Raw genomic sequence first — 21,172 nt, forward strand, 5'->3', positions numbered from 1 at the left:
TATGAAGCTCAGATAGTGACAAGCTACAATGATGATGCATTCAGCTCGAGTAACTTCCATCACAGGACAATACAACTGGCAAGGCTAAATGGATTCAATGAGTCAGAAATTGACCAAAATCTCTTTTGTCCACACACGGCTCACTGGCATAATCGACACGTGTACCCTCGAGATTTTGTTGAAGAGATACGACAAATACTTTTGGGTTTCCATGATCAGTACGCGTGGCCCCGTTCAAATCGTGACCATCCAATCTACCGAGTTGAAAGAAAGAGATACCAAGTCAGGTATTTCATCCCTAGCCATGGAATCTCCTTTATGCATGACGTCTCTGACAGTGAAGAAGAAGACGACAATGGATAAGATATAAGTCACCTCTCTTTTGGAGACAGGGGGAAATGGAGTGAAGTATCAAGCAAAGTATTGATGTGAAATAAATAAAGACATGATGTGAAATATCAAGCAAAGTATTGATGTGAAATATGGTGTGAAGTAAAGTATTGATGTGTATTATGGTGTGAAGTAAAGTATGTATAATAAGTGTGAAGAAAGGAATATGCCATGTAATATTCCTTATGTTATGCACTATAAATAAGGAGCTTGGTGAGGCTTGTTCACGATAAGCTGAAGTATCTAAAATCCTAAGTCCTAAAGAGTCCTTTGTATTCTCTTGAGTGTGTTTTTATAATAAAGCTTTCTCTTATATATATATATACTCTCTTCCATAAACACTTATATATTTGATTCATATATCTCGATCCTATAATACCTCCTACGTGGTTGTACCCACTATGTGTCTGTAAATTTGGTATCAGAGCCATGGCAGTCTAAGCTTTGACTCTTCGATACCTAAGAGGTAGTACGCCATAGCGTTGTTTTCTATTATATGCTTTGCATGGAAAATATGCTCTGTGGTTGCCATTTTTAATGGATCCTCCACATCAGAAATCTTGCTAAGTTTGAATAAAAGATCTAAAGAAAGGGTCCGTGAGGTTGTAATGCTCGAAGTACCTTGAGGCTTTATTGATGATGAAAGTTGTTTGCCTCGGTTTGCATAGCTAATACCTCATGATCATTTCTTTACGTTCTTAGCACTTAATAGTCCCATGAAAACAACTTATGGATTGTTACTACTTTGAAGATTGAGAAGAAGTTATTAGCTTTCTGTCTTGGTTTCTGGACTTTTTATCTATTATGGAAAATATGTCAACTTTGTCCAAAACACCTTCTTTCCGCAAATCCACCTCTAAAAAAGTAGATTATTTATATGAAATAGAGTATATGAGTGATGAGAGTAAAGTTCCTATTACCCAGCTTCCTTTGCTAAATCCTTATAAAGCCTTCTCTAAGCCAAGTTCCACTTTTCCTAAAGCCATTAGACAAGTGTTTGTACCTAACAAACATACTGCTAAAGAACTCGTTCTAGCATCTCCTCTAGAACAGTTTTTAGTCCCTGCAACGGAAGCGGAGCAAATGGTTCCTCTTTGCCTTAATGAAGGAATGATACACCATTGGCGAAGTCTTGGCTATACACACCTCCACTATGGAGCCATCCGCCTAGCCTTAACCCTTCATGGTAGAAAAGGCTTACCGGTTGTAGCAAGAGTCGCTCTCCTCGACACCAGATACAGAGAGTACCAACATGCATGCATAGCAACTATCCAGACGACGCTAAATGTTGGCACTGTGTTCGTGACTCTTTTCCCAAACTTTAACGTGGCTCTAGAAGACCCACAAATCTGTCAGAACATGCAGATCCAGCTACAAATTACTGGCGCTCCACAAATCGGAAACACGTATGCAGCAACCCTGCACCACCAAATGGCGTATAGAGTCCAGAATCATGCTATGGATCTAAGTCTTCCACGTGAAACTGAAGACGCTTTGCTCATCCAACTTGAGTCACAACATAGTCCATCATGCATTCACATTCCAAGACAAATCCCAAGAAGCGAATTAGTCAAGCTACTTCCAGAATCATGGGTGACAAACTATGAAAAACTCCATGAGAGAAGTACCCCTATACAATCAGTGGATTCTTCTATCCACAGAAGAAAAGATGGAGCTGTAGAAATCGCGTTCAAAGCACAAGAAGAAAAATCAAGACCAGCAGCTTTTTGCACTGAAATCAACATGATCACTCCTGCTTGCGAAAAACCGTTTATGGAGATAGATTCTCGTTTACCCGGCGTTCCAATCTCTTCCTTCGACTCGCTTGGAAACCTTGTATACGCATTCATGGATGACGATGGCCACAAATTCTTTGATGTTTGTGATTGTCAGAAATGCCTAGAAGATGACTCTGAGGAGGAAGAAGTTCAAAGGAGAAAACGAGGACGAAAATCTTCACAACAAATTCTCAAAGAACGATATGAATCAAGAGATCCCCAGGTTGGACTTTTTGGAGAGCCAAGTAGTGGAAAATTCGATTACTATGTTTTGTATTCGAATGGTTACACCCCAGCAACTCCAGATAGGGAAGAACCACCATAGTCAAATCTTCCCATGCTCTCGTGGGGACTAATTAGGCAGAACATCCAAAGATTAAGATTCTATGGTCTAAAACAAAACAAAAAAATTGTATGGTCTATGGCAAAAGATAGAAAGCATTGGAGTACGTGTCACGTATGCACAAAGACTAGTCTTATCGCTTCACCGTATACGTAACGGCTTCAATAGCAAAACAACTTGAAACCTTTTTTTTTTTGCTTGTTAGAAAAACCATTTGACAGATTAATAATTAATTTCTTTGAAATGAAATTGGAGCTGATCTTCATACCATCACCAGGTGAAGGACACATCCGACCACTAGTGGAGGTGGCTAAGCTTCTTGTCGACCGCGATGATCATCTCTCCATCACCATCCTCATCATCCCTCAGATTCATGGATTCAGTAGCGGCGGCTCCGACTCCTACATCTCTTCTCTCTCCTCCTTGTCTGAAGACCGCCTTCGCTATCACATACTCTCTGTCGCCGATAAACCAAACTCCGATGACTCCAAACCAAATTTCCTCACCTACCTAGATAGCTTCAAGCCGCAAGTGCTTGCGACGGTGAAAAAAATTATTGACACGGCTCAAATAGAGTCGAAGCCGCCGCCTCGACTTGCTGGATTTGTGGTTGATATGTTCTGCATGGCCATGATTGATGTAGCCAACGAGTTCGGCGTCCCGAGTTACATGTTCTTCACTTCCAACGCTACGTTTCTTGGATTGCAGGTTCATGTTCAGTACCTTCACGACGTTAAGAACTATGACGTCAGTGATATAAAGGACTCGGACACCTCTGAGTTAGAGATCCCGACTCTGACTCGTCCTTTACCGGTTAAGTCTTTCCCCTCCGTGATGTTAAGCAAGGAGTGGTTACCGATTATGTTTACCCAAACTAGAAGGTTCCGAGAAACTAAAGGTATTTTGGTTAATACTTTCGCAGAGCTTGAGCCTCAAGCTATGAAGTTTTTCTCCGGTGGAGATAGTCCTCTTCCTACGGTGTACACAGTTGGACCAATTTTGAATCTCAAAATCAATACTCCAACTTCAGAAGACGATAAGCAATCAGAGGTCTTACGGTGGCTCGACGAGCAGCCGAGTAAATCTGTTGTGTTCCTCTGTTTTGGAAGCATGGGAGGTTTCCGTGAGGACCAAGCTAGGGCAATCGCAATCGCACTTGAGCGAAGTGGTCACAGATTCGTCTGGTCTCTTCGTCGTGCTATGCCAAAGGGAACGATGGGACCTCCCGGAGACTTCACGAACCTTGAGGAGATTCTCCCGGAAGGATTCTTAGAACGGACGGCAGAGATCGGTAAGATTATAGGTTGGGCTCCTCAGAGCGCCATACTAGCAAATCCTGCGATAGGAGGGTTCGTATCGCACTGTGGTTGGAACTCGACACTAGAGAGTCTATGGTTCGGAGTTCCAATAGCCACGTGGCCGCTTTATGCCGAGCAACAAGTTAACGCGTTCCAGATGGTTGAGGAGCTAGGGTTAGCTGTGGAGATCCGAAATAGTTACCGGGGAGACTTTATGGAGATGGAGTCGGAGTTGATGACGGCGGAGGAGATAGAGAAAGGGATCAAGTGTTTGATGGAAGAGGATAGTGACGTGAGGAATAAAGTGAAGGAGATGAGTGAGAAGAGCCACATAGCTTTAATGGATGGTGGATCATCGCATGTTTCTCTTCTAAAGTTCATTCAAGATGTAACTAAGAATATCCCTTGAATCTTTACAAATCTTACATAACATTATCATATATTTCCATGATTTAGTAGTGGCTGTATCTAAGTTACCAATTTCGTCAAATATAAGCTTAAGTAACGCTTGTATTTTATCTCATATAAAATTGCATATATGTCATAGTTATGGATTTGTGAATGAATACAAGAAAAAAAAAAAAAAGTGAAGCTTTAAATGATCAGGATAATGAAGTTTAGGGATCTGAGTAAATGACTCTAGGCGTTATCTAGCGCTTTGATGAAATCTGTTTTGGTTTGTATCCTTTTTGGTCTATCTACCAAATCAAAATAAACATAAAAGTAATATAACTATTCCCAATTATGATTAGAGTTAACATTAGAGGTAGATGTCCCACCTTTCTGGTCTATCTTAATAAAAGATGATGTAAAAATTGTTAGTATTAAAGAGTATTAATTGCTATGAAAACATGTGTCGGCATAATATTTGTTGTTTACTCATATGGTTGATTAAAATTATTTAGTTTCTATGATTGGAAAATTAGTCTATATTATATATATATATATATGTGTAACTTAGAAATATATATACAAAAAGATGTGAAAACTGTTATTGTTATTACATAGTGCTATTTGTTATGAAACATTTGTCAATGTAAAGCATGTTATTTACTCGTCTAAAAGGTTAAAAATAGTCTCTCTTTTTTTTTGTGACTGGAAAAGTGTCATATATATGAATAATTATAGCAATATATGTATATATATATATATAATATGATATGAAAACTGTTATTATTTATTAAACTTTACTAATTTGTTATGAAAATATTTTTTTTTTGGGTTCTTTACTCATATGATTGATAAAAATAGTTAATTTCATTGATGGAAAATGACTTTATAGAAAATAAATTTAGCAATATAACAATAAATACAAAGTTATACGAAATCTCAAAAACGAGTTGTAATTTTTAAAGCTTATCCTTTTTAAAATTTTTATAGATATGTATGACTGTATTTTCTAAAATTTTATCTACATATTTACAATCAACTTTTTTTCTTTCTTACATATAAATTCAGTCACCAAATTTCTAAACTTCTAAATTTCTTAACTTCTAAACTTTGTACTTTCAAAGAAGAAAATACAATGGAAGGCCAAAGAATCAGTGTTAACCGTGCTCCTTGTGCTATGTGTACCACCAAAAATAAAGTCTGCCGTCGAAATTGCAAGTCTGCACTTTATTTTCCTGCAGAAAAGTATTACTTCTATCATATATAATTATTTTATTACATTATTTCTTATATTTATGATCGAGATAATTACTAAAACCATTTTATATTAAATTTTATTGTTTAATAGACAAAGGGAGTATGAAAGTGCACATGAGTTATTTGGTACGCCAACTATTATGAGAATGATGCGATCCGCAGATGATGAAGAAGAAATGAGCATGTTGGCATCGTCCATACTCATGGAAGGTGAAGCTTGGACAAAAGATCCAGTGAAAGGTGCATTTGGAATTATCCAAAAACTAAAGTGGAAAATTGCAATGCGCAAGATCTACCTTGATGAACTACATGAGAAGATTAAAGCTGTTAGAAAAGAAACCAAACTCGGTCTTTAAGTTAATGATTTAGTATGTTGCATATCATTTATGGATATAGCATGTACTATATCATTTATCTATTATGTATTTGAAAATTTTATGATCCTGCGAAGAAAAATAATAATTAGAAATATATGTCGAGTATAGACAATTTATATGATTACTTTTAATAGATAATCGTTCTAATTTAATTTAGTGCATGTAGATGATCATCATAAGTGAGAATTCTACATCCTAGAAAGAGATACTGTACACACAAAAGCAAAAGTTAAAAAAATTATTGAAAATTTGAAATCTACTAGGTGAATATCGAAAGATAACGCGCGAACTGCATTATAACTATATTTTGAATTTTATTTGATTTTAAATATTTATATCAATTTAGATACCATATTTGAAGCTACTAGAAAATTTTACCGTTGTTTATAATTTCAAAATTTTCAATTTTTGAAAAATAAATCAAATACCATCGAGGTATCGATGTGATTGTTAAGTAAGTCTTAGACTGTTAGTTCTTGTAAGGTTCTTTTAATCTTTAAGTGTAAAGCCTTTGTCAACCTATTGTTGTGACTTGTGAGTGTTTTGTTCTTTTGTCTATTACTATGAACATTTTTGCTTCTAATTTCTAAGTTATGATACATTGATGTTTGCCATTGTTTGATTCGTGATGAGAATGATAAGAACATCATTAATGGTAGCGCCAGACTTAAATTTCCTCAAGAGAATATATTATATAAGAAGCGTACACGTGGCAGAATTTTATTGGGTAGTAAGATAAATAAATATATATATTTTTTGTTATGTAGTAGGATAAATATATAAGGGAAAAAAACATTTTTCTTAATTTTTCCCTACTTTCTTTCTTTCCTTAATTTTATATTATGTATGTTTTAAATTTTAAATTTTGCAATAATTATAAAGTTTTCTCAAATTATAAATTTAATTTAATCTATTTTTTAAATAATGTTTTTTCCTTAAAATACCCAACTTAAAATCCTACCAATAAACACATCTCAAAACTAGAAACAAAAATATAACTCTTAACACTTACTTTTTCAAATTTAATAATTAATTAATACTGAGATAATAAAAAATTAACATTTCCTTGATAATGTTGCTCTATTAAGGATGCCCTAAGAATAGTATCAACATGTTGGCCAATAATATTATTACTACAATATCATGGATTATGGACCAAACACTAGTAGATAATATGGCCTTATGGGCCTTGTTTTATCTCCACTTCCTCTATTCCTCCGTTATTGGAGTTGAAGCTATTAACCTCACCAGCCTAAAACTAGACGACATTGTATATTTCCAAATGGAACTATAAGAACTTTGTAAAATTTGAAATAGTATAGTCTCTCACATACTTAGTGGGGAAGTTAGTAGCCTTATAGCTGTCTGCATATTGACATTGGTTTCATTTATTTAATTGTAGGAAATAATAGTTTAAAACGTAAAAGATAAAGATATTGAATGATTAAAAAGAGATGAATCAAAAGTCTCGCAAGACTCTCAAGCCAAGCAAAATATTATTTCTACGCCAGTACCCCAATTGGTGATCACAGTTGTTAGACAGATTCAGTGATTAGTAGATATTTTATAAGGATGATGATTTCGTACACTTTTCATTTTACTATTGAAAACTGAACTTTTTAGTTAATCAACTTAAATCTTAACTCACAGTCATAAACTCTTGGGCTCGTATGCAAACAAAGCAATCTTGATTGTATACCAAGCATTTCCATTTTCAATGAATATTTACATTCTTAGCAGAAAAATATAAAAACAAGATGGGTTTATTACTTTCATGTACTTTTATCTTCTTTTAAAATAATTTGGTGTTAAGGCATTAAGCATTGAACTCTGACTAATTAAACTTTCTCTTTAAAAAAAAAAGAAATTTGTTGAAGGGTTTTCTTAATTAAAGAAATAAATGCCTTATACATTTTTTATCAAAAAAAAAAAAGACTTAAGAGAACCAACTTCGAAACTCTGTAAAGGGGACCTGCCAACAACTATGTGCCAAACAAGAGGAAGTAGATATATGAAAATCTTTATTTGGTATTATATTAGGTCAAATATCCTAGCACCTTTTGAATTTCTTAATCCATATAATCGATACTAAGTCATTAATTAACCCTAATTGCATATATATATATATATATATCATTAGGTATTGAGTCTCAGCCATTACAGAACAACTTTTACTTTTCAAGAAGTTTTATCGGTTTCGTAAAATAAAAAAAAAATAAAAAAAACCAAATATATGCTTAACTTTAAGTGACTTCCAAACAATTGTGTTGTGTAATCTTGTAGCTGGAAGCCTGGAACCCTGCTTTGTTATTTACTAGTTTCTTCTACGATTCAGTTTTTGGTTTTAGATGAAACTTCAGTTCCCTAGCAATCTTCCTAATTGTTTCTATTAATGCCTCAAGTTTATAATTCTAAGATGACATTAACATATAAGAGAGACGACGGTAAGGTTTTGGCGATAATAATTAAACACTAACACAAGACAGGTGAAAATATACAAAAACATATTACAAGTAAACATATTGTATCATAAAACTGCAACTTCATTGTGATATTTTGGCTCTTTACTAAGTTATTTTGTCGTTCCTTAAAAGCTATATATAATTTTATTTTGACCGTAGAAGACAAGGTGGATATCAAATCTAAGTAAATAGAGTGTGTCGTCAACTTTTGCTGAATATGTATCGATGCTTCTTCCAAACATAATATAAGCTTGTATATATGTTATAGTTTTACTTTTTTTCTTTTTACGATATTATTACGTCTCTTAAATCTCTATGTAAAGTAATGTCAAGTAATGTCAATTCATTAACATTTCAAGAATATAAGAATACCGTTTCCTTATCCATTATACCAATATATATAATATAAAGAATGAATATTATATATGACTTTAAATTTATGGCTAAAATCTGCATGAAAGTTCGTAATGGCATCCAGGGAGGTGAAAGGAAAAAGAATAAATTATTTTCTAGACCCAATTTTTCCATTGTTTTTTTTTTCACCCAATTTTTCCATGTGTTGAATCTTTCGTGTGTATAATTTAATTATTTCTCTCTTAGGGGTTTTCGTTATTATAAGTTAATCTATACGTGCATATATTCGATTTATTTGTATAAGTGGGGAAGAATGTGTTAGTGGGTTTAGGTGATTATGCGTCGGTATCTTTCCTTTTCATTGTTCCTTCTTTTTCCTTTAGCCATTTCTATTTGTTCATTAAATTAAAAAGTGAAAAAAGTATCTTTGATAACTAAAATATTAAACGATGTTGAAAATATTGTTCTGATGATCCGGTCTTTTTTCTTATTACAGCTGCCTAGCAGCATTGATCTTTGTCATCGTTACTTAATTACAAATTTTGGTTTTAAACACGAATACTAAGATTAAGAAAAAAGTCAGACTTTACACAAGTTGTGGACTGTTGACAATATGTCTAGGCTACGAATCATCCATTTCCTTAAGTCACTCACCATATATAATTGGGGTCTATCATCTACAAAGACTACAATATTACTATTTGTTAAAGTTTTGTTGAACATTTTCTTCTCCATTGTATAATTTTGATGTGCTATCTATCAATCCGACATCCAGAATAAAACATGTGGGAAAAAAGTGAGATGTTTTTACTATTCAGTATCTCCACGGTGAATAAATTTCTTTGCTTTTTGGTGGTAATATTCACATGTGTGATTGATAGATTAGAAATTTATGTTTATTTTGACTAAATTTATGATTATTTTAAATGAATTTTATCCGATAAATGGTTTATCTTCAGCCACTTTAGCTATTTCTCCGTAATTATGTAATTATGTTCTAATACAATTTATCCCAAAAAAAAAGAAAAATTTCACAACAAAATAAAAAAACATCCATTTAACTTTTATAACAAAGATTTTTAACAATATATAATTATCGATGGACCAAAGAAGAGACACATAATTGTGTATATGATACCTTGATGCGTGCGTGTAAAAGCGATTAACGTCTTTTTCTAAAGAAATAATTTAATAAGTTCTGCTTATATTAATACTCTTCTTTATAATAAAATACATTATTCACATACTGTTCACATGTGAAAATAATTATTTTTAAGACCTGCTAATTTTTATTAATCTTTACCCTTTTGCTTTTTTCATATAGAAAATAATTAACCTCTACACATAGCTTTAGTTCTTTACTTCATTTAGATAACCTCAAATTAAAATTCATGTACAGCTAATCATGGAGCTTATAATATGAGTTTTATTCGGGTATCACTTTAGATTTTTTTTCGGCTTTTTTGTTTGTTTTTTCTAAATAAAACTTTAATATCAATAATTTCATTAAAACATATAATAATTTTGTTTTAATTGGTTTTACATAAGTGTTTCCGGTTTACAAAAGCTACGCCTTATGTTTACTTTTACCATAATGACTAGGTTCGGACCCGCGCTACAGCGCGGGGGAAATAATTACATATATATAACTTTTAACGGATTAAGAAATGTTACATTTTAATTTTATTAGAATGCAGTCGATTACAGTAAATCATATATTTTTATAATAAGTTTAAATCAAATAATAAAAGAAAAAGCGAGTAAATAATCAAATACTGAGTTTTGATACAATTATAAACACGGTGAAAATTTAACAGCACGAAATAATATTTGTCGATAAATTATTTATTTTGACTATTTTTGTAGTAAAAGTAGGAATATACGTAAAATTTACATATTTACAATATTTTTTTTGAAAGTCCAACTCGTAACAGAATTCATTTCGTAAAAAACATTATTCGTAACTCGCTTTATCATTATAATTGTGATTTTAACAAACTACCCGTGAATTATCTAAAATTTACATAGTTTGATATATAATATATTTTATCAATAAAAATTATGTCTCCAAAATTACATTTATGTCGTCAAAAAAATATTTCAATATTTTAAATTCTAAAAGTTTTATATATTTGAACCTTATATTTATAATATTTTGGAACTATTTGAAATTTTAAATATGCTCATGTAACAATGGTTTTAATATTGGTCATACTTATAATGATTTTAAACCATTGTCCAAAATATTTAACCGAGTGTAGTTGAGTATTATATGTCCGTTTTGAAAAATTCAAATTGCAACATATGCAAACTAAAAGTTAAATTTTTATTAAATATTTATATTATATAGTATAATATCATAAATTAAAAATAATATCAAATAAAAGTGAAAGAAGAATAATATTTTTTAAATAGATTGTATTAAATTAGTTAGAGAAATATTAGTAAATCTTATAATTAGTTATGGAAATAATACAATCCTAAAATTAGATTTGGAAAGTATCCGGTGTATGTATCCAAACCCATTAATTTATCCAATTTGAAAAGATCCAATTACAAATTTCGGGTAATTTTTTGAAATTAACCCGACCCGGAAGCACTTTTTGTACTTCTCTTTTACTAATATAGGGATTAATTAACACTCCTTTATAAATAGACCTACTCCATTATTGCTCTATACCCTGTCTCTCTTCAGTGACACAAAACCAAAGAGTAGTGAGAAACAAAGATCTAGGAAACTACTCGAAAGAGACGATGAAGCCATTGAATATTGCGGTTGCGCTTGCAGTGACGGTTCTTATTGGAACCTTTGGATCATCGGAGGCTCAACTTCAAATGAACTTCTACGGGAAGAGCTGTCCAAACGCAGAGAAAATCATTTCAGATCATATTCAAAAGCATATCCATCATGGTCCTTCTCTTGCAGCTCCTCTCATCAGAATGCACTTCCATGATTGCTTCGTTAGGGTATGTATTTATAATCTCTAAGACTTTAACGCCCACATATATATACTATACTTACTTGCATGTTGCAAGTGTTATGAATTATGAACATACTTACATCTATATTCATATCCAAGTTAAATAGCTTACTAAAAATGGTAAGCTACTCCAGAAGATGTATCATCATATTAAAATATATTTTCTCATATTAAGTAAATAGAAATGTAAATTTGATAGTAACTTTGAGCTATAGCTTAATTGTTTTAGACTAATTGCATTATTTTCTTCTATATATTGTTACTGAGTCTGGAAAAAAAATATAATGAAGGGATGTGATGGATCGGTGTTGATAAATTCAACATCTGGGAACGCAGAGAAAGATTCAGCACCGAACCTAACACTTAGAGGATTTGGTTTCGTAGAGAGGATCAAGACTCTTCTTGAAGCAGAGTGTCCTAAGACTGTTTCTTGCGCTGATATTATCGCTTTAACCGCTAGAGATGCAGTTGTCGCCACCGTAAGTGTCACAAAAAATAAATAAGCAACACAATTTGTTAATTAAGAAAAAAATGTTAATATAATCTTTTTTTTTTCTTAAACAGGGAGGTCCTTCATGGAGAGTCCCAACGGGAAGAAGAGACGGTAGGATCTCAAACTCTACGGAAGCTTTTAACAACATTCCACCGCCAACAAGTAACTTCACGACGTTACAGCGACTTTTCGCTAACCAAGGCCTTAATCTCAAAGACCTTGTTCTGCTCTCCGGTAACTCAACATAGCAAGGATTAGTCAAGTCACGGCTCATGTAGTTTCTTTAACGAGTTTGACATTTGTTTTGTGTTTTTTCAGGGGCTCATACGATTGGTGTCTCGCATTGTTCTTCCATGAACACTCGTCTCTACAACTTCTCGACGACAGTGAAACAAGATCCATCTCTAGATACCGAGTACGCAGCTAACCTTAAGGCTAACAAATGCAAGAGCCTTAACGACAACACCACCATCCTAGAGATGGATCCGGGGAGTAGGAGAAGCTTCGATCTCAGTTATTACAGGCTTGTCCTAAAGAGGAGAGGTTTGTTTCAATCTGATGCTGCCTTGACGACGAACTCAGCCACGTTGAAGATGATCAACGACTTGGTCAACGGTTCTGAAGAGAAGTTTTACAAAGCCTTCGCTAAGTCGATGGAGAAGATGGGGAGAGTTAAAGTGAAGACTGGCTCATCAGGCGTGATCAGGACACGCTGTTCTGTCGCCGGAAGCTAGTTTTACATATACCACATCGGAAGAGTGGTGTGTGTTCTATTATTCATTGTTGTTAATTATCTTTAACTTTTGGGGGATGTGTTAACGTTGTTACTTTTATTTTGATGTTGCGTTGAAATGTGTTTTATGCACCCAAGAATCATTCTAAATTTACAATAATCCTCTCATTACTTTGTTTTCACAATGAATAAAACACACCAAAAATTCTCCTCGAGACTTCGTCTGTGTAGAAACCCATGGCGGTCGAATATGCATACTGGAACAATCAAATACAGTAATTATATATCCATTAAACATACATGAGACAGAATTTGAAGGAAAAAAACCCACGTGTGTGGTTATTTTAAAATCTATATACAAGATGTCGAAACTATAAATACTTACAGTGTGATCGTGTTGTAAAAAAAAAAAAAGTATGTAATATTAATTATAAATATCAAAAATATATTAGTCCTATTATCACAAAATATTTTAATTAATTAAAGTATTTAACTTATGCACAAGTCAAATCCTTCGATAGTTTCTACCAAAAAAAAAATCCTTCGATAGTTGTATGAAATAAGACAAGTTTCTCCGTTAAATTAGAAACACTAAAATATATAAATACTTAACAGTAAGGATTGCAAAAAGGTGAATACAATTAATTACAAAACAAATTAGAACTTGGATTTCATCTAGAGAGAAAGAAATAAATCTAAACAAATCCTAATAAGATAAGGACTATGATTAGGGATCGTGAAACTGTATAAATAGAGCACATACGTGACTTCTTTTTCTCACCAAAACATTCATATCTATATTTCTCTCTCTCTTTCTCTCATTCAGCGAGCTGAGTTAAGAGATATCTAGTCATCTTTTTTTTTTCTTCCTGTCCATACGATCCGAATCATGGCCATGAAGAAGATCTCTGTCTTCGTGCTTGTGATCATGTTTCTCTTGGGTTGCACCTCAGCTAAAACCTACAAAGTCGGAGGTTCCAACTATGGATGGACAGTGAAGGATGACTCTTGGGATGAACATAAGCAATTCCACGTTGGAGATTCCCTCGTCTTCCAATACGACAAGAACGTCAACGACCTCGCTCAAGTTTCCACTGCTACAGAGTACATGTCGTGCGATGCTTCTTCTCCTAAAGTTGTTTACAACACCGGTCACGATGTCGTAACCTTCAAGGAACCAGGACATTACTACTTCATCACCTCTAATCATATTCAATGCGTCAATGGACTTAAACTCGACGTTGTTGTCGTACATGACCCCTCACGTCCGATTCCTCCACCACCACCGAGCAAGAACCATGAACCATCACGTCCACCACCAAGCAAGAACCAAGGGCCGTCACGTCCAAGTCCTCCTCCACCACCACCGAGCAAGAACCAAGGCCCGTCACGTCAAGTTCCTCCACCACCACCGAGCAATAGCCAAGGCCCGTCACGTCAGAGTCCTCCTCCACCACCACCACCACCGAGCAAGAGAGGAAGGTTCTACAAGGTAGGTGCTTCCAAAGGATGGAGCGTCTACAACAGTTACTACTACTACAGGTGGAGTGAAAGTAAACAATTTCGTGTGGGAGATACTCTCTATTTCGAATACAACAAGGACCTCAACGACGTTAGAGAAATCAGCGATGATCTTGAGTTCAGATCCTGCGAACCAACTTCTGCTGTAGCTGTATATAAGACAGGTCACGATCTCGTCAAGCTCACCAAACCAGGAGTGCACTATTTTGTAAGCTTAAAGACCGGTCTTTGTCAGGCCGGGATTAAGCTTCGAGTCAACGTGCTACCATCATTAACCGAAGACGATACTCTACCCAATGTTCCCAAGATTAACCGCTGCAACAGGTGGTGGAGGTGGTTATGCATTATCAGACCTCATCACTAAGCATTCGGATCAACTAACTACTCAACCATGGAAATTATTAGTTTTAAGAGGGTTTTTTTTTTTGGTGTTATTAAGAGGTTTTGGTTTTCTTTTGATTAGTCGTTACGTCGTTGAAATACAATTAATTTGTTTCATTTAAATTTTTCATATACTTTTCTTAAATTTTCGACATTTTATTTATTTTGATCATAAGAATATGAGAATGCTCATTGTGTCATAACACATGAACATGTTCTACATAACACGACACGGCACATTCGGATTAGTTTAAGGGTTTGGTTGGTGTTATTAGTTAAGTGTGTTTCTTTCCTCTTTTTTTGGTTTTCTTTTTTTTAGTCATTTAATTAGTGGTTGATATATATTTTTTCGTTGATTAATCATATGCTTTTCTTAAATTATCAACGTTTTCTATTAAGTATTAAGTTTGATCATGAGCAAATCCATAAAGTTATAGTCATGAACATGTTCCGTATGACATGTCATATGTCCATCTATTAAGATTTTGAGCAGCAACGGAAGCCTAGTAATTAAACCAGAACCAATGATGCCTCAATTGATTAACACAGTCCGTGTATATCGCAAAGAAGTATTTTTGGCTTAACTATATAATTATCATTTCAACTTTTCCTATATTCATCGTGAGTTTCACACCACAACACTACCGATTTAATATCAACCACAACACTACCGATTTAATATCAAGTTAAGTTAAGAATGTACTGTTCTTCTTTTTATCAATTGAGGACTATCTTGATGTTGTCTTTATGAAAGTGATGGTTCCTTTGCATACAAGAATCAAAAGGCCAAGAAAGTGCTGAAATCAAGGTACTTCTCACTTCTTACCTTAAGCAAATCAAAGTCTTCTCTCCCACAACACAATCATATACAAAACTTCGTTCTCCCAAAACTGAGCTATCACAATCCGTATCTATGAACAGTAGATCGCTCAGAGCCTCCGATTCTCAGACATGTACAACCGGAAGCGTTGAGTCTCGGAAGATTGAGTAGTGGTCCTAGCTAGTACTACTATGTGCCCGGCATTTGAACCATCATTAATTCATTATGTTATGATTGAATAATATTGGTGTACAAGGATTATGATTAGGGATTGTAAAGCTATATAAATAGAGTAACACATTCATCCATACTACTTAAAAAATACTCTCTGATTCAACGAGTTTAGTCTAATTAAACATCTCATCATCGTTCCTAACCATACGATCCGAATCATGGCCACGAAGAAGATCTATGGCTTCGTGCTCGTGATCATGTTTCTCTTGAGTTGCACTTGTACCTCGGCTAAAATATACAAAGTCAGTGGTTCCAAGTTCCAACTATGGATGGACAGTGAAGGATGACTCTTGGGCTGAACATAAGCAATTCCACGTTGGAGATTCCCTCGTCTTCAAGTTAGCCTAGGAGCCTCAAATGATTCCTTTCATTAGCCGTAGATTAAAAAATAAATCTGTATTATTTTATAGAAGTTGGGTGAAATCAAAATTATAGAACAATATTTAAAGTATAAGCTTTGGCTTATAATTCCTCAAACTCTATAAATATTATTTTCTCAGAGGATCGCTTCAAGGATACATCACCAAACATTATTCAAGAGCGTTGCTGACACAAGTTCTATAGCTAATCAAGTCAAGCAAATGTTATTCATAACGTCTTGAATAAACCTTTCCAAAGAAGTTTGAGACGTTCCACCATCCATCAAAGCCACATGGCATTTCTCACTCATCTCTTTCACTCTCTTCCTCACCTCACTATCCTGCTCCATCAGACACTTTATTGATGTCTCTATCTCCTCTGCTGTCACCACAACCATGGACGGTCCGGCTACATGATCACCTCGCCAGTATTTCCTTATCTCCACCGCCAATCCAAGCTCCTCCACCATCACAAAGGCGTTAAACTTCTGCTCTGCGTATAACGGCCATGCAGCTGTCGGAACACCGAACCAAAGGCTCTCCAATGTAGAATTCCACCCGCAGTGAGTGACAAATCCTCCAATAGCCGGATTCGCAAGCACGGCCACTTGAGGAGCCCAACCGATCACTCTTCCTATATCTTTAGTCCGGTCAAGGAACCCTTCCGGAAGAACATCTTCTAGATTCATAAACTCTCTTGGAGGTTCTTTAAATATATTTGGAGATGCACGACGGAGAGACCAGAGAAACCGGTGGCCGCTTCTCTCTAGCGCGATAGCGATTTCTCTTACTTGTTCCTCACTTAAACCTCCCATGCTCCCAAAGCAGAGGAACACAACCGAACTAGGTGGTTGCTGGTCTAACCACCGTAAAATATCCGATTGTTTCTCATCTTTGGAACCATCGTCTTGGTTCTGGAGATGCAACAATGGTCCAACAGGATAAACAGGAGGAGTATCACCACTCGAAAGTCGAAAGAGACTTCAACACATAAGGTTCAAGCTCAGCAACAGTATTAATCAAAATACCCTTCATCTCTCTAAATTTTCTCGCTTGATTTACATACATGGGGAGCCACATTTTAGATACAAGACCTTGAGGAAGACACTTCACCGGATAAGGACGACTCAAACTTGGAACGTTCAACACAGCTCCAGAGTCTTCATAATCACTTTCGCTAACATTGTACTTGTTCTCATCGTATAACATCTGAATATGATATCCAAGTGCGAGTATCCCTGCATTAGACGTATAAAACATATAACTTGGAACACCAAACTCGTTAGCCACATCCATCATCGATGTGCAGAACATGTCTAGGACAAAGCCAACAATCCTCGGCGAGTCCGGTAGCTTCGAGTAGTCGTCGACGAGTGTAGCAACGGCGCGTTTAACCTTTAGCACCTGGTTCTCGATATGGGTTTCAAGATTCGTCAGCTCGGCGGTTGGTTCATCTTTCTCGGAGATCACTTGGTAGCGGAGGCGGTTGTTGGATGCGGCTGAGAGTGCTGCAACGTAATCGGAAGCACCGAGTTCGCCTCCGGAAATGAAAGGAAGGATGATGATGGATATAGAAAGGCGGGTTTCATGGTCAGCTAGTAGCTTCGCTATCTCCACCGTTGATCGGAGATGACCGATTCCAGGATAGGGGATGAAGACAAGCTCAAATTTCATGTTTGGTTATTTTCTCTTCTTTGTTTCTTTTCCTCTCGGTACTTTTGTCTGAATCCTCGAAGATAACGCTCGCTGATGATAATAAGTACAAACAAAAACTCTTCTCTGTTTTGGCTTCATACGTATAATAACTCTGTTTGTTGGACCGAATAGTTCAGGCCCTTTTAGAAAAGCCCTTTCTGTAGCTTTGAAGGAACATTTTCCTTTTGATGTTTGTTTTTTTTTTTGCTGTCGATAACAAACAATTAGGAAGAGAAAACTAGAACATTTTTCCCCTTAATTATATTAATTCTAAAATTAAGCTATTTTTTATTTAAAGGTAAAATATACTGAAAAGATTAATTAATTTTATATCAAATCATTCGTTTATACGATCAAAATAAAATGTAGGTAAAATATTTATCTATATAGTAAAAAAAAAAAAACAAAGTGAGAAATTTGAAATTTACGAAACTTCTCCCCTATATATATTTTTCTTTGGGTTTGTTAGCAAACTAGTACGTTTTTGAAACATAATTATAAAGGTAGTACATTTACTATTCATAATTAGCAAAATAGTACAATTTTACTATTTCATGTATCTGTACATATAGACAACTGTACAGCAACACATTATTGTACATAAAATATTTGTACAAAGAGAAACAACTACAAAAACACATATTTACACATAAACAAATATACATATATAGACAAGAAAAACATTTGTACACGTACAATTATACGTATATATAGACCGCTGTACGGATGATTTTCCGTACAGCGACACACAACTGTACATAAGGATAGCTGGACGTATCAAAATTTGTTTGAAAAATATTATAAATTATTAGAATAAAATGCATATCAAATTATAGAGAAAAAAATGTAGATTTTTATGTAACTGAAATTTTATTAAAAACAAATTTATTTTGATTAATATTATAGTTATTAGATTTAAAGGGTTTTTTAATAATGTATAAATAGTGTCCAAATAGTAAAAATGTATTAGTTTGCTAATTATAAATAGTAAATGTACTACTTTTATAATTATGTTTCAAAAAATGTACTAAAAATCCAATTAATCCTTTTGACCAAACGTGTCATTGTTAATCAAACTATGACAAATGACGCCTAAATGTCGCGTCAGACAAAACCACAATTAATTAGGCAGTGGCCGACAATGAAAACAATATGTTCTTGCGCATCACAAACGCAAGAAATAATATTTTCTCAAAGGATTTTATCATTCAAGAGCGTTTGCATGCACCATTCTCCTAGCTATCACATGTTAAGTTATATTATTCATAACGTCTCTAATAAACGTTTGCAACGCAGTTTGAGATGATCCACCATCCATTAAAGCTACGTGACAAATCTCGCTCATCTCCTTTACTCTCTTCCTCACGTCACTATCATGTTCCACTAGAGACATGATTCCTCTCTCTATCTCCTCTGCCGTCACCAAACCCATCTTCGTTCCCCCCATTAGATCTCCTAGCCAATACTTTCTTATCTCCACTGCCAATCCAAGCTCCTCCACCATCTCAAAGGCGTTGAACTTTTGTTCTGCGTATAACGGCCATGGCGCCGTTGGAACACCGAACCAAAGACTCTCGAGGATCGAATTCCACCCGCCGTGAGTGACGAAACCTCCAACCGCCGGATTAGCTAGCACGGCCACCTGAGGAGCCCATCCGATCACTTTCCCTCTCTCCTTTGTCCGATCAAAGAACCCTTCCGGGAGAACTTCTTCAAGATTCGTAAACTCCCCCGGAGGTTCTTTGAATATATTACGAGATTCCCGACGGAGAGACCACAAGAAACGGTGGCCGCTTCGTTCCAGCGCTACCGCGATTTCTCTTGCTTGTTCCTCACGGAATCCTCCCATGCTCCCGAAGCAGAGGAACACTACTGATCTATTTGGTTGCTTGTCAAGCCACATTAAAATCTCTGATTGTTTCTCAGCTCCATCTCCGTTTTCGAGTTGCAACAGTGGTCCAACTGGATAAGCTGGAGGAGTATCACCACCACTCGATAGAAACTTTAACGCACAAGGTTCCAACTCAGCAATTGTATTTACCAAAATACCCTTCATCTCTCTGAATCTTCTTGCTTGGTTTACAAACGTCGGGAGCCATTGCTTAGATGCGTAAGCGTGAGGAAGGCACTTCACCGGAAAAGGACGAGTCAGACTAGGAACGTCCAGCACAGCTTCAGAGTCCTCGTAATCACTTTCACTCACATCGTATTTGTTGTCATCGTACAACATCTGGATGTGAAATCTAAGTGTGAGAACCCCTGCGCTCGACGTGTAAAACAAGTAGCTCGGAACACCAAACTCGTTCGCCACATCTACCATCGACGTGCAAAACATGTCTACGACCACTCCAGCGACCCTCGGCGAATCCGGTTTCGCTGAGTAGTCGTTGACGAGTTTCTCAACGACGCATCTCACCTTTGGCACGTGGCACTCTATATGGAACTCAGGCCTCGTCGTGTCGATGGTTGGTTGATCTTCGTTGGAAATGACTTCGTAGCGGAGGCGGTCGTTAGGTGCGGCGGAGAGAGCACGGACTTCGCCACCGGGAAGGATGATTACGGTGATAGAGAGGCGTGTCTCTCGCTCAACTAGTAGCTTTGCCATCTCCACTGCTGATCTGAGATGACCGGTTCCAAGAAAAGGGATGAAGACAAGCTCAAAATTCATGTTTATCTCTTTTCTTATGTCTCCTCTTCTTCTCTGTGCTTTGTCTGAATAATGGAGATGATGAAGCTCCACGTACGGCGCCTCCACTAAATAACAAATAGTTTCGGTTTCTTGTGTCCCTTTCTATCGGTTTCAACTTTTAAGACTTTTCCGAATTTTATATATTGAGTAGGTAAAGATATCAATGACTCGTCATATATAAAATCAAAAGTGTAAGTTTTATCAAAGTATTGTCCGCCATATTTACTACTACGGTTGTTTCAAGTAAATTTGGGTGGTCAAATAAAAATTTTGTTTATCATTTGATTTCGTTTTAACAATTTGTAGAATAAAAATAAAGAATAGCAAATTTTAATATGGAATATATATGAAAAAAGTATGGGTTTCATTTATCGGGGTATGAATATGAACTTCAATTTATTTTATGTTTATTTATGCTTTGGACTGGTTGGTCTTGACCTACAAGTCACAATCATTTTAAACAGCTACGTACAACACTCACAAGTCACACGACTCACACTTTACCTCTTCTATAATCATTATACAACTTGCACGTTGGAGAGTATTTGTAACTTTAAAATATTAATTTGCTAGTATCGTTTAATATAACTATTAAAATCAAATTACATAATCTATTA

The 21,172-nt window shown here is 35.3% G+C and overlaps 6 protein-coding genes and 1 pseudogene across 6 annotated transcripts; 5 read left to right on the top strand and 2 right to left on the bottom strand.

The window, feature by feature from the left end:
* The first annotated feature begins 1,076 nt into the window (after positions 1-1,076).
* LOC111831449 lies at positions 1,077-2,493 on the top strand. The gene has a single exon (XM_023785580.1). The coding sequence runs from the start codon at positions 1,195-1,197 to the stop codon at positions 2,491-2,493; it is 1,299 nt and encodes a 432-aa protein (XP_023641348.1). The 5' UTR covers positions 1,077-1,194.
* Positions 2,494-2,620: 127 nt separating this feature from the next.
* LOC17891674 (UDP-glycosyltransferase 71B2) lies at positions 2,621-4,327 on the top strand. The gene has a single exon (XM_006297472.2). It carries the CDS (start codon positions 2,755-2,757, stop codon positions 4,216-4,218), a length of 1,464 nt encoding a protein of 487 aa, XP_006297534.1. The 5' UTR covers positions 2,621-2,754; the 3' UTR covers positions 4,219-4,327.
* Positions 4,328-5,334: 1,007 nt separating this feature from the next.
* LOC17891207 (LOB domain-containing protein 9) lies at positions 5,335-5,901 on the top strand. Its single transcript, XM_006299672.2, has 2 exons — positions 5,335-5,444; positions 5,548-5,901. The coding sequence occupies exons 1-2, from the start codon at positions 5,335-5,337 to the stop codon at positions 5,810-5,812; spliced, it is 375 nt and encodes a 124-aa protein (XP_006299734.1). The 3' UTR covers positions 5,813-5,901.
* A 5,441-nt stretch (positions 5,902-11,342) lies between these two features.
* Positions 11,343-13,073, top strand: LOC17893663 (peroxidase 30). Its single transcript, XM_006298070.2, has 4 exons — positions 11,343-11,616; positions 11,921-12,109; positions 12,195-12,357; positions 12,442-13,073. The coding sequence occupies exons 1-4, from the start codon at positions 11,404-11,406 to the stop codon at positions 12,855-12,857; spliced, it is 981 nt and encodes a 326-aa protein (XP_006298132.1). The 5' UTR covers positions 11,343-11,403; the 3' UTR covers positions 12,858-13,073.
* A 633-nt stretch (positions 13,074-13,706) lies between these two features.
* Positions 13,707-14,828, top strand: LOC17893969 (annotated as a pseudogene).
* A 1,426-nt stretch (positions 14,829-16,254) lies between these two features.
* Positions 16,255-17,999, bottom strand: LOC17891601 (UDP-glycosyltransferase 71B7). Its single transcript, XM_023786257.1, is given in 2 exon segments — positions 16,255-17,133; positions 17,135-17,999. Coding segments are annotated over 2 exon segments (1,464 nt in total). The 5' UTR covers positions 17,846-17,999; the 3' UTR covers positions 16,255-16,380.
* Positions 18,000-18,965: 966 nt separating this feature from the next.
* LOC17892363 (UDP-glycosyltransferase 71B7) lies at positions 18,966-20,835 on the bottom strand. Its single transcript, XM_006297531.2, has one exon. It carries the CDS (start codon positions 20,532-20,534, stop codon positions 19,116-19,118), a length of 1,419 nt encoding a protein of 472 aa, XP_006297593.1. The 5' UTR covers positions 20,535-20,835; the 3' UTR covers positions 18,966-19,115.
* Positions 20,836-21,172: the final 337 nt, after the last annotated feature.

This window comes from Capsella rubella, unplaced genomic scaffold, assembly GCF_000375325.1.
Source record: "Capsella rubella cultivar Monte Gargano unplaced genomic scaffold, Caprub1_0 scaffold_3, whole genome shotgun sequence".
Taxonomy (NCBI): Eukaryota; Viridiplantae; Streptophyta; class Magnoliopsida; order Brassicales; family Brassicaceae; genus Capsella; species Capsella rubella.

Coding starts and splice junctions, on each gene's coding strand:
- LOC111831449 (XM_023785580.1), top strand. CDS start 1,195: ATGGAAAATATGTCAACTTTGTCCAAAACACCTTCTTTCCGCAAATCC.
- LOC17891207 (XM_006299672.2), top strand. CDS start 5,335: ATGGAAGGCCAAAGAATCAGTGTTAACCGTGCTCCTTGTGCTATGTGT. Junction 5,445..5,547: donor CTTTATTTTCCTGCAGAAAA/GTATTACTTCTA, acceptor ATTGTTTAATAG/ACAAAGGGAGTATGAAAGTG.
- LOC17893663 (XM_006298070.2), top strand. CDS start 11,404: ATGAAGCCATTGAATATTGCGGTTGCGCTTGCAGTGACGGTTCTTATT. Junction 11,617..11,920: donor TCCATGATTGCTTCGTTAGG/GTATGTATTTAT, acceptor AATATAATGAAG/GGATGTGATGGATCGGTGTT. Junction 12,358..12,441: donor AGACCTTGTTCTGCTCTCCG/GTAACTCAACAT, acceptor GTGTTTTTTCAG/GGGCTCATACGATTGGTGTC.
- LOC17892363 (XM_006297531.2), bottom strand. CDS start 20,534: ATGAATTTTGAGCTTGTCTTCATCCCTTTTCTTGGAACCGGTCATCTC.
- LOC17891674 (XM_006297472.2), top strand. CDS start 2,755: ATGAAATTGGAGCTGATCTTCATACCATCACCAGGTGAAGGACACATC.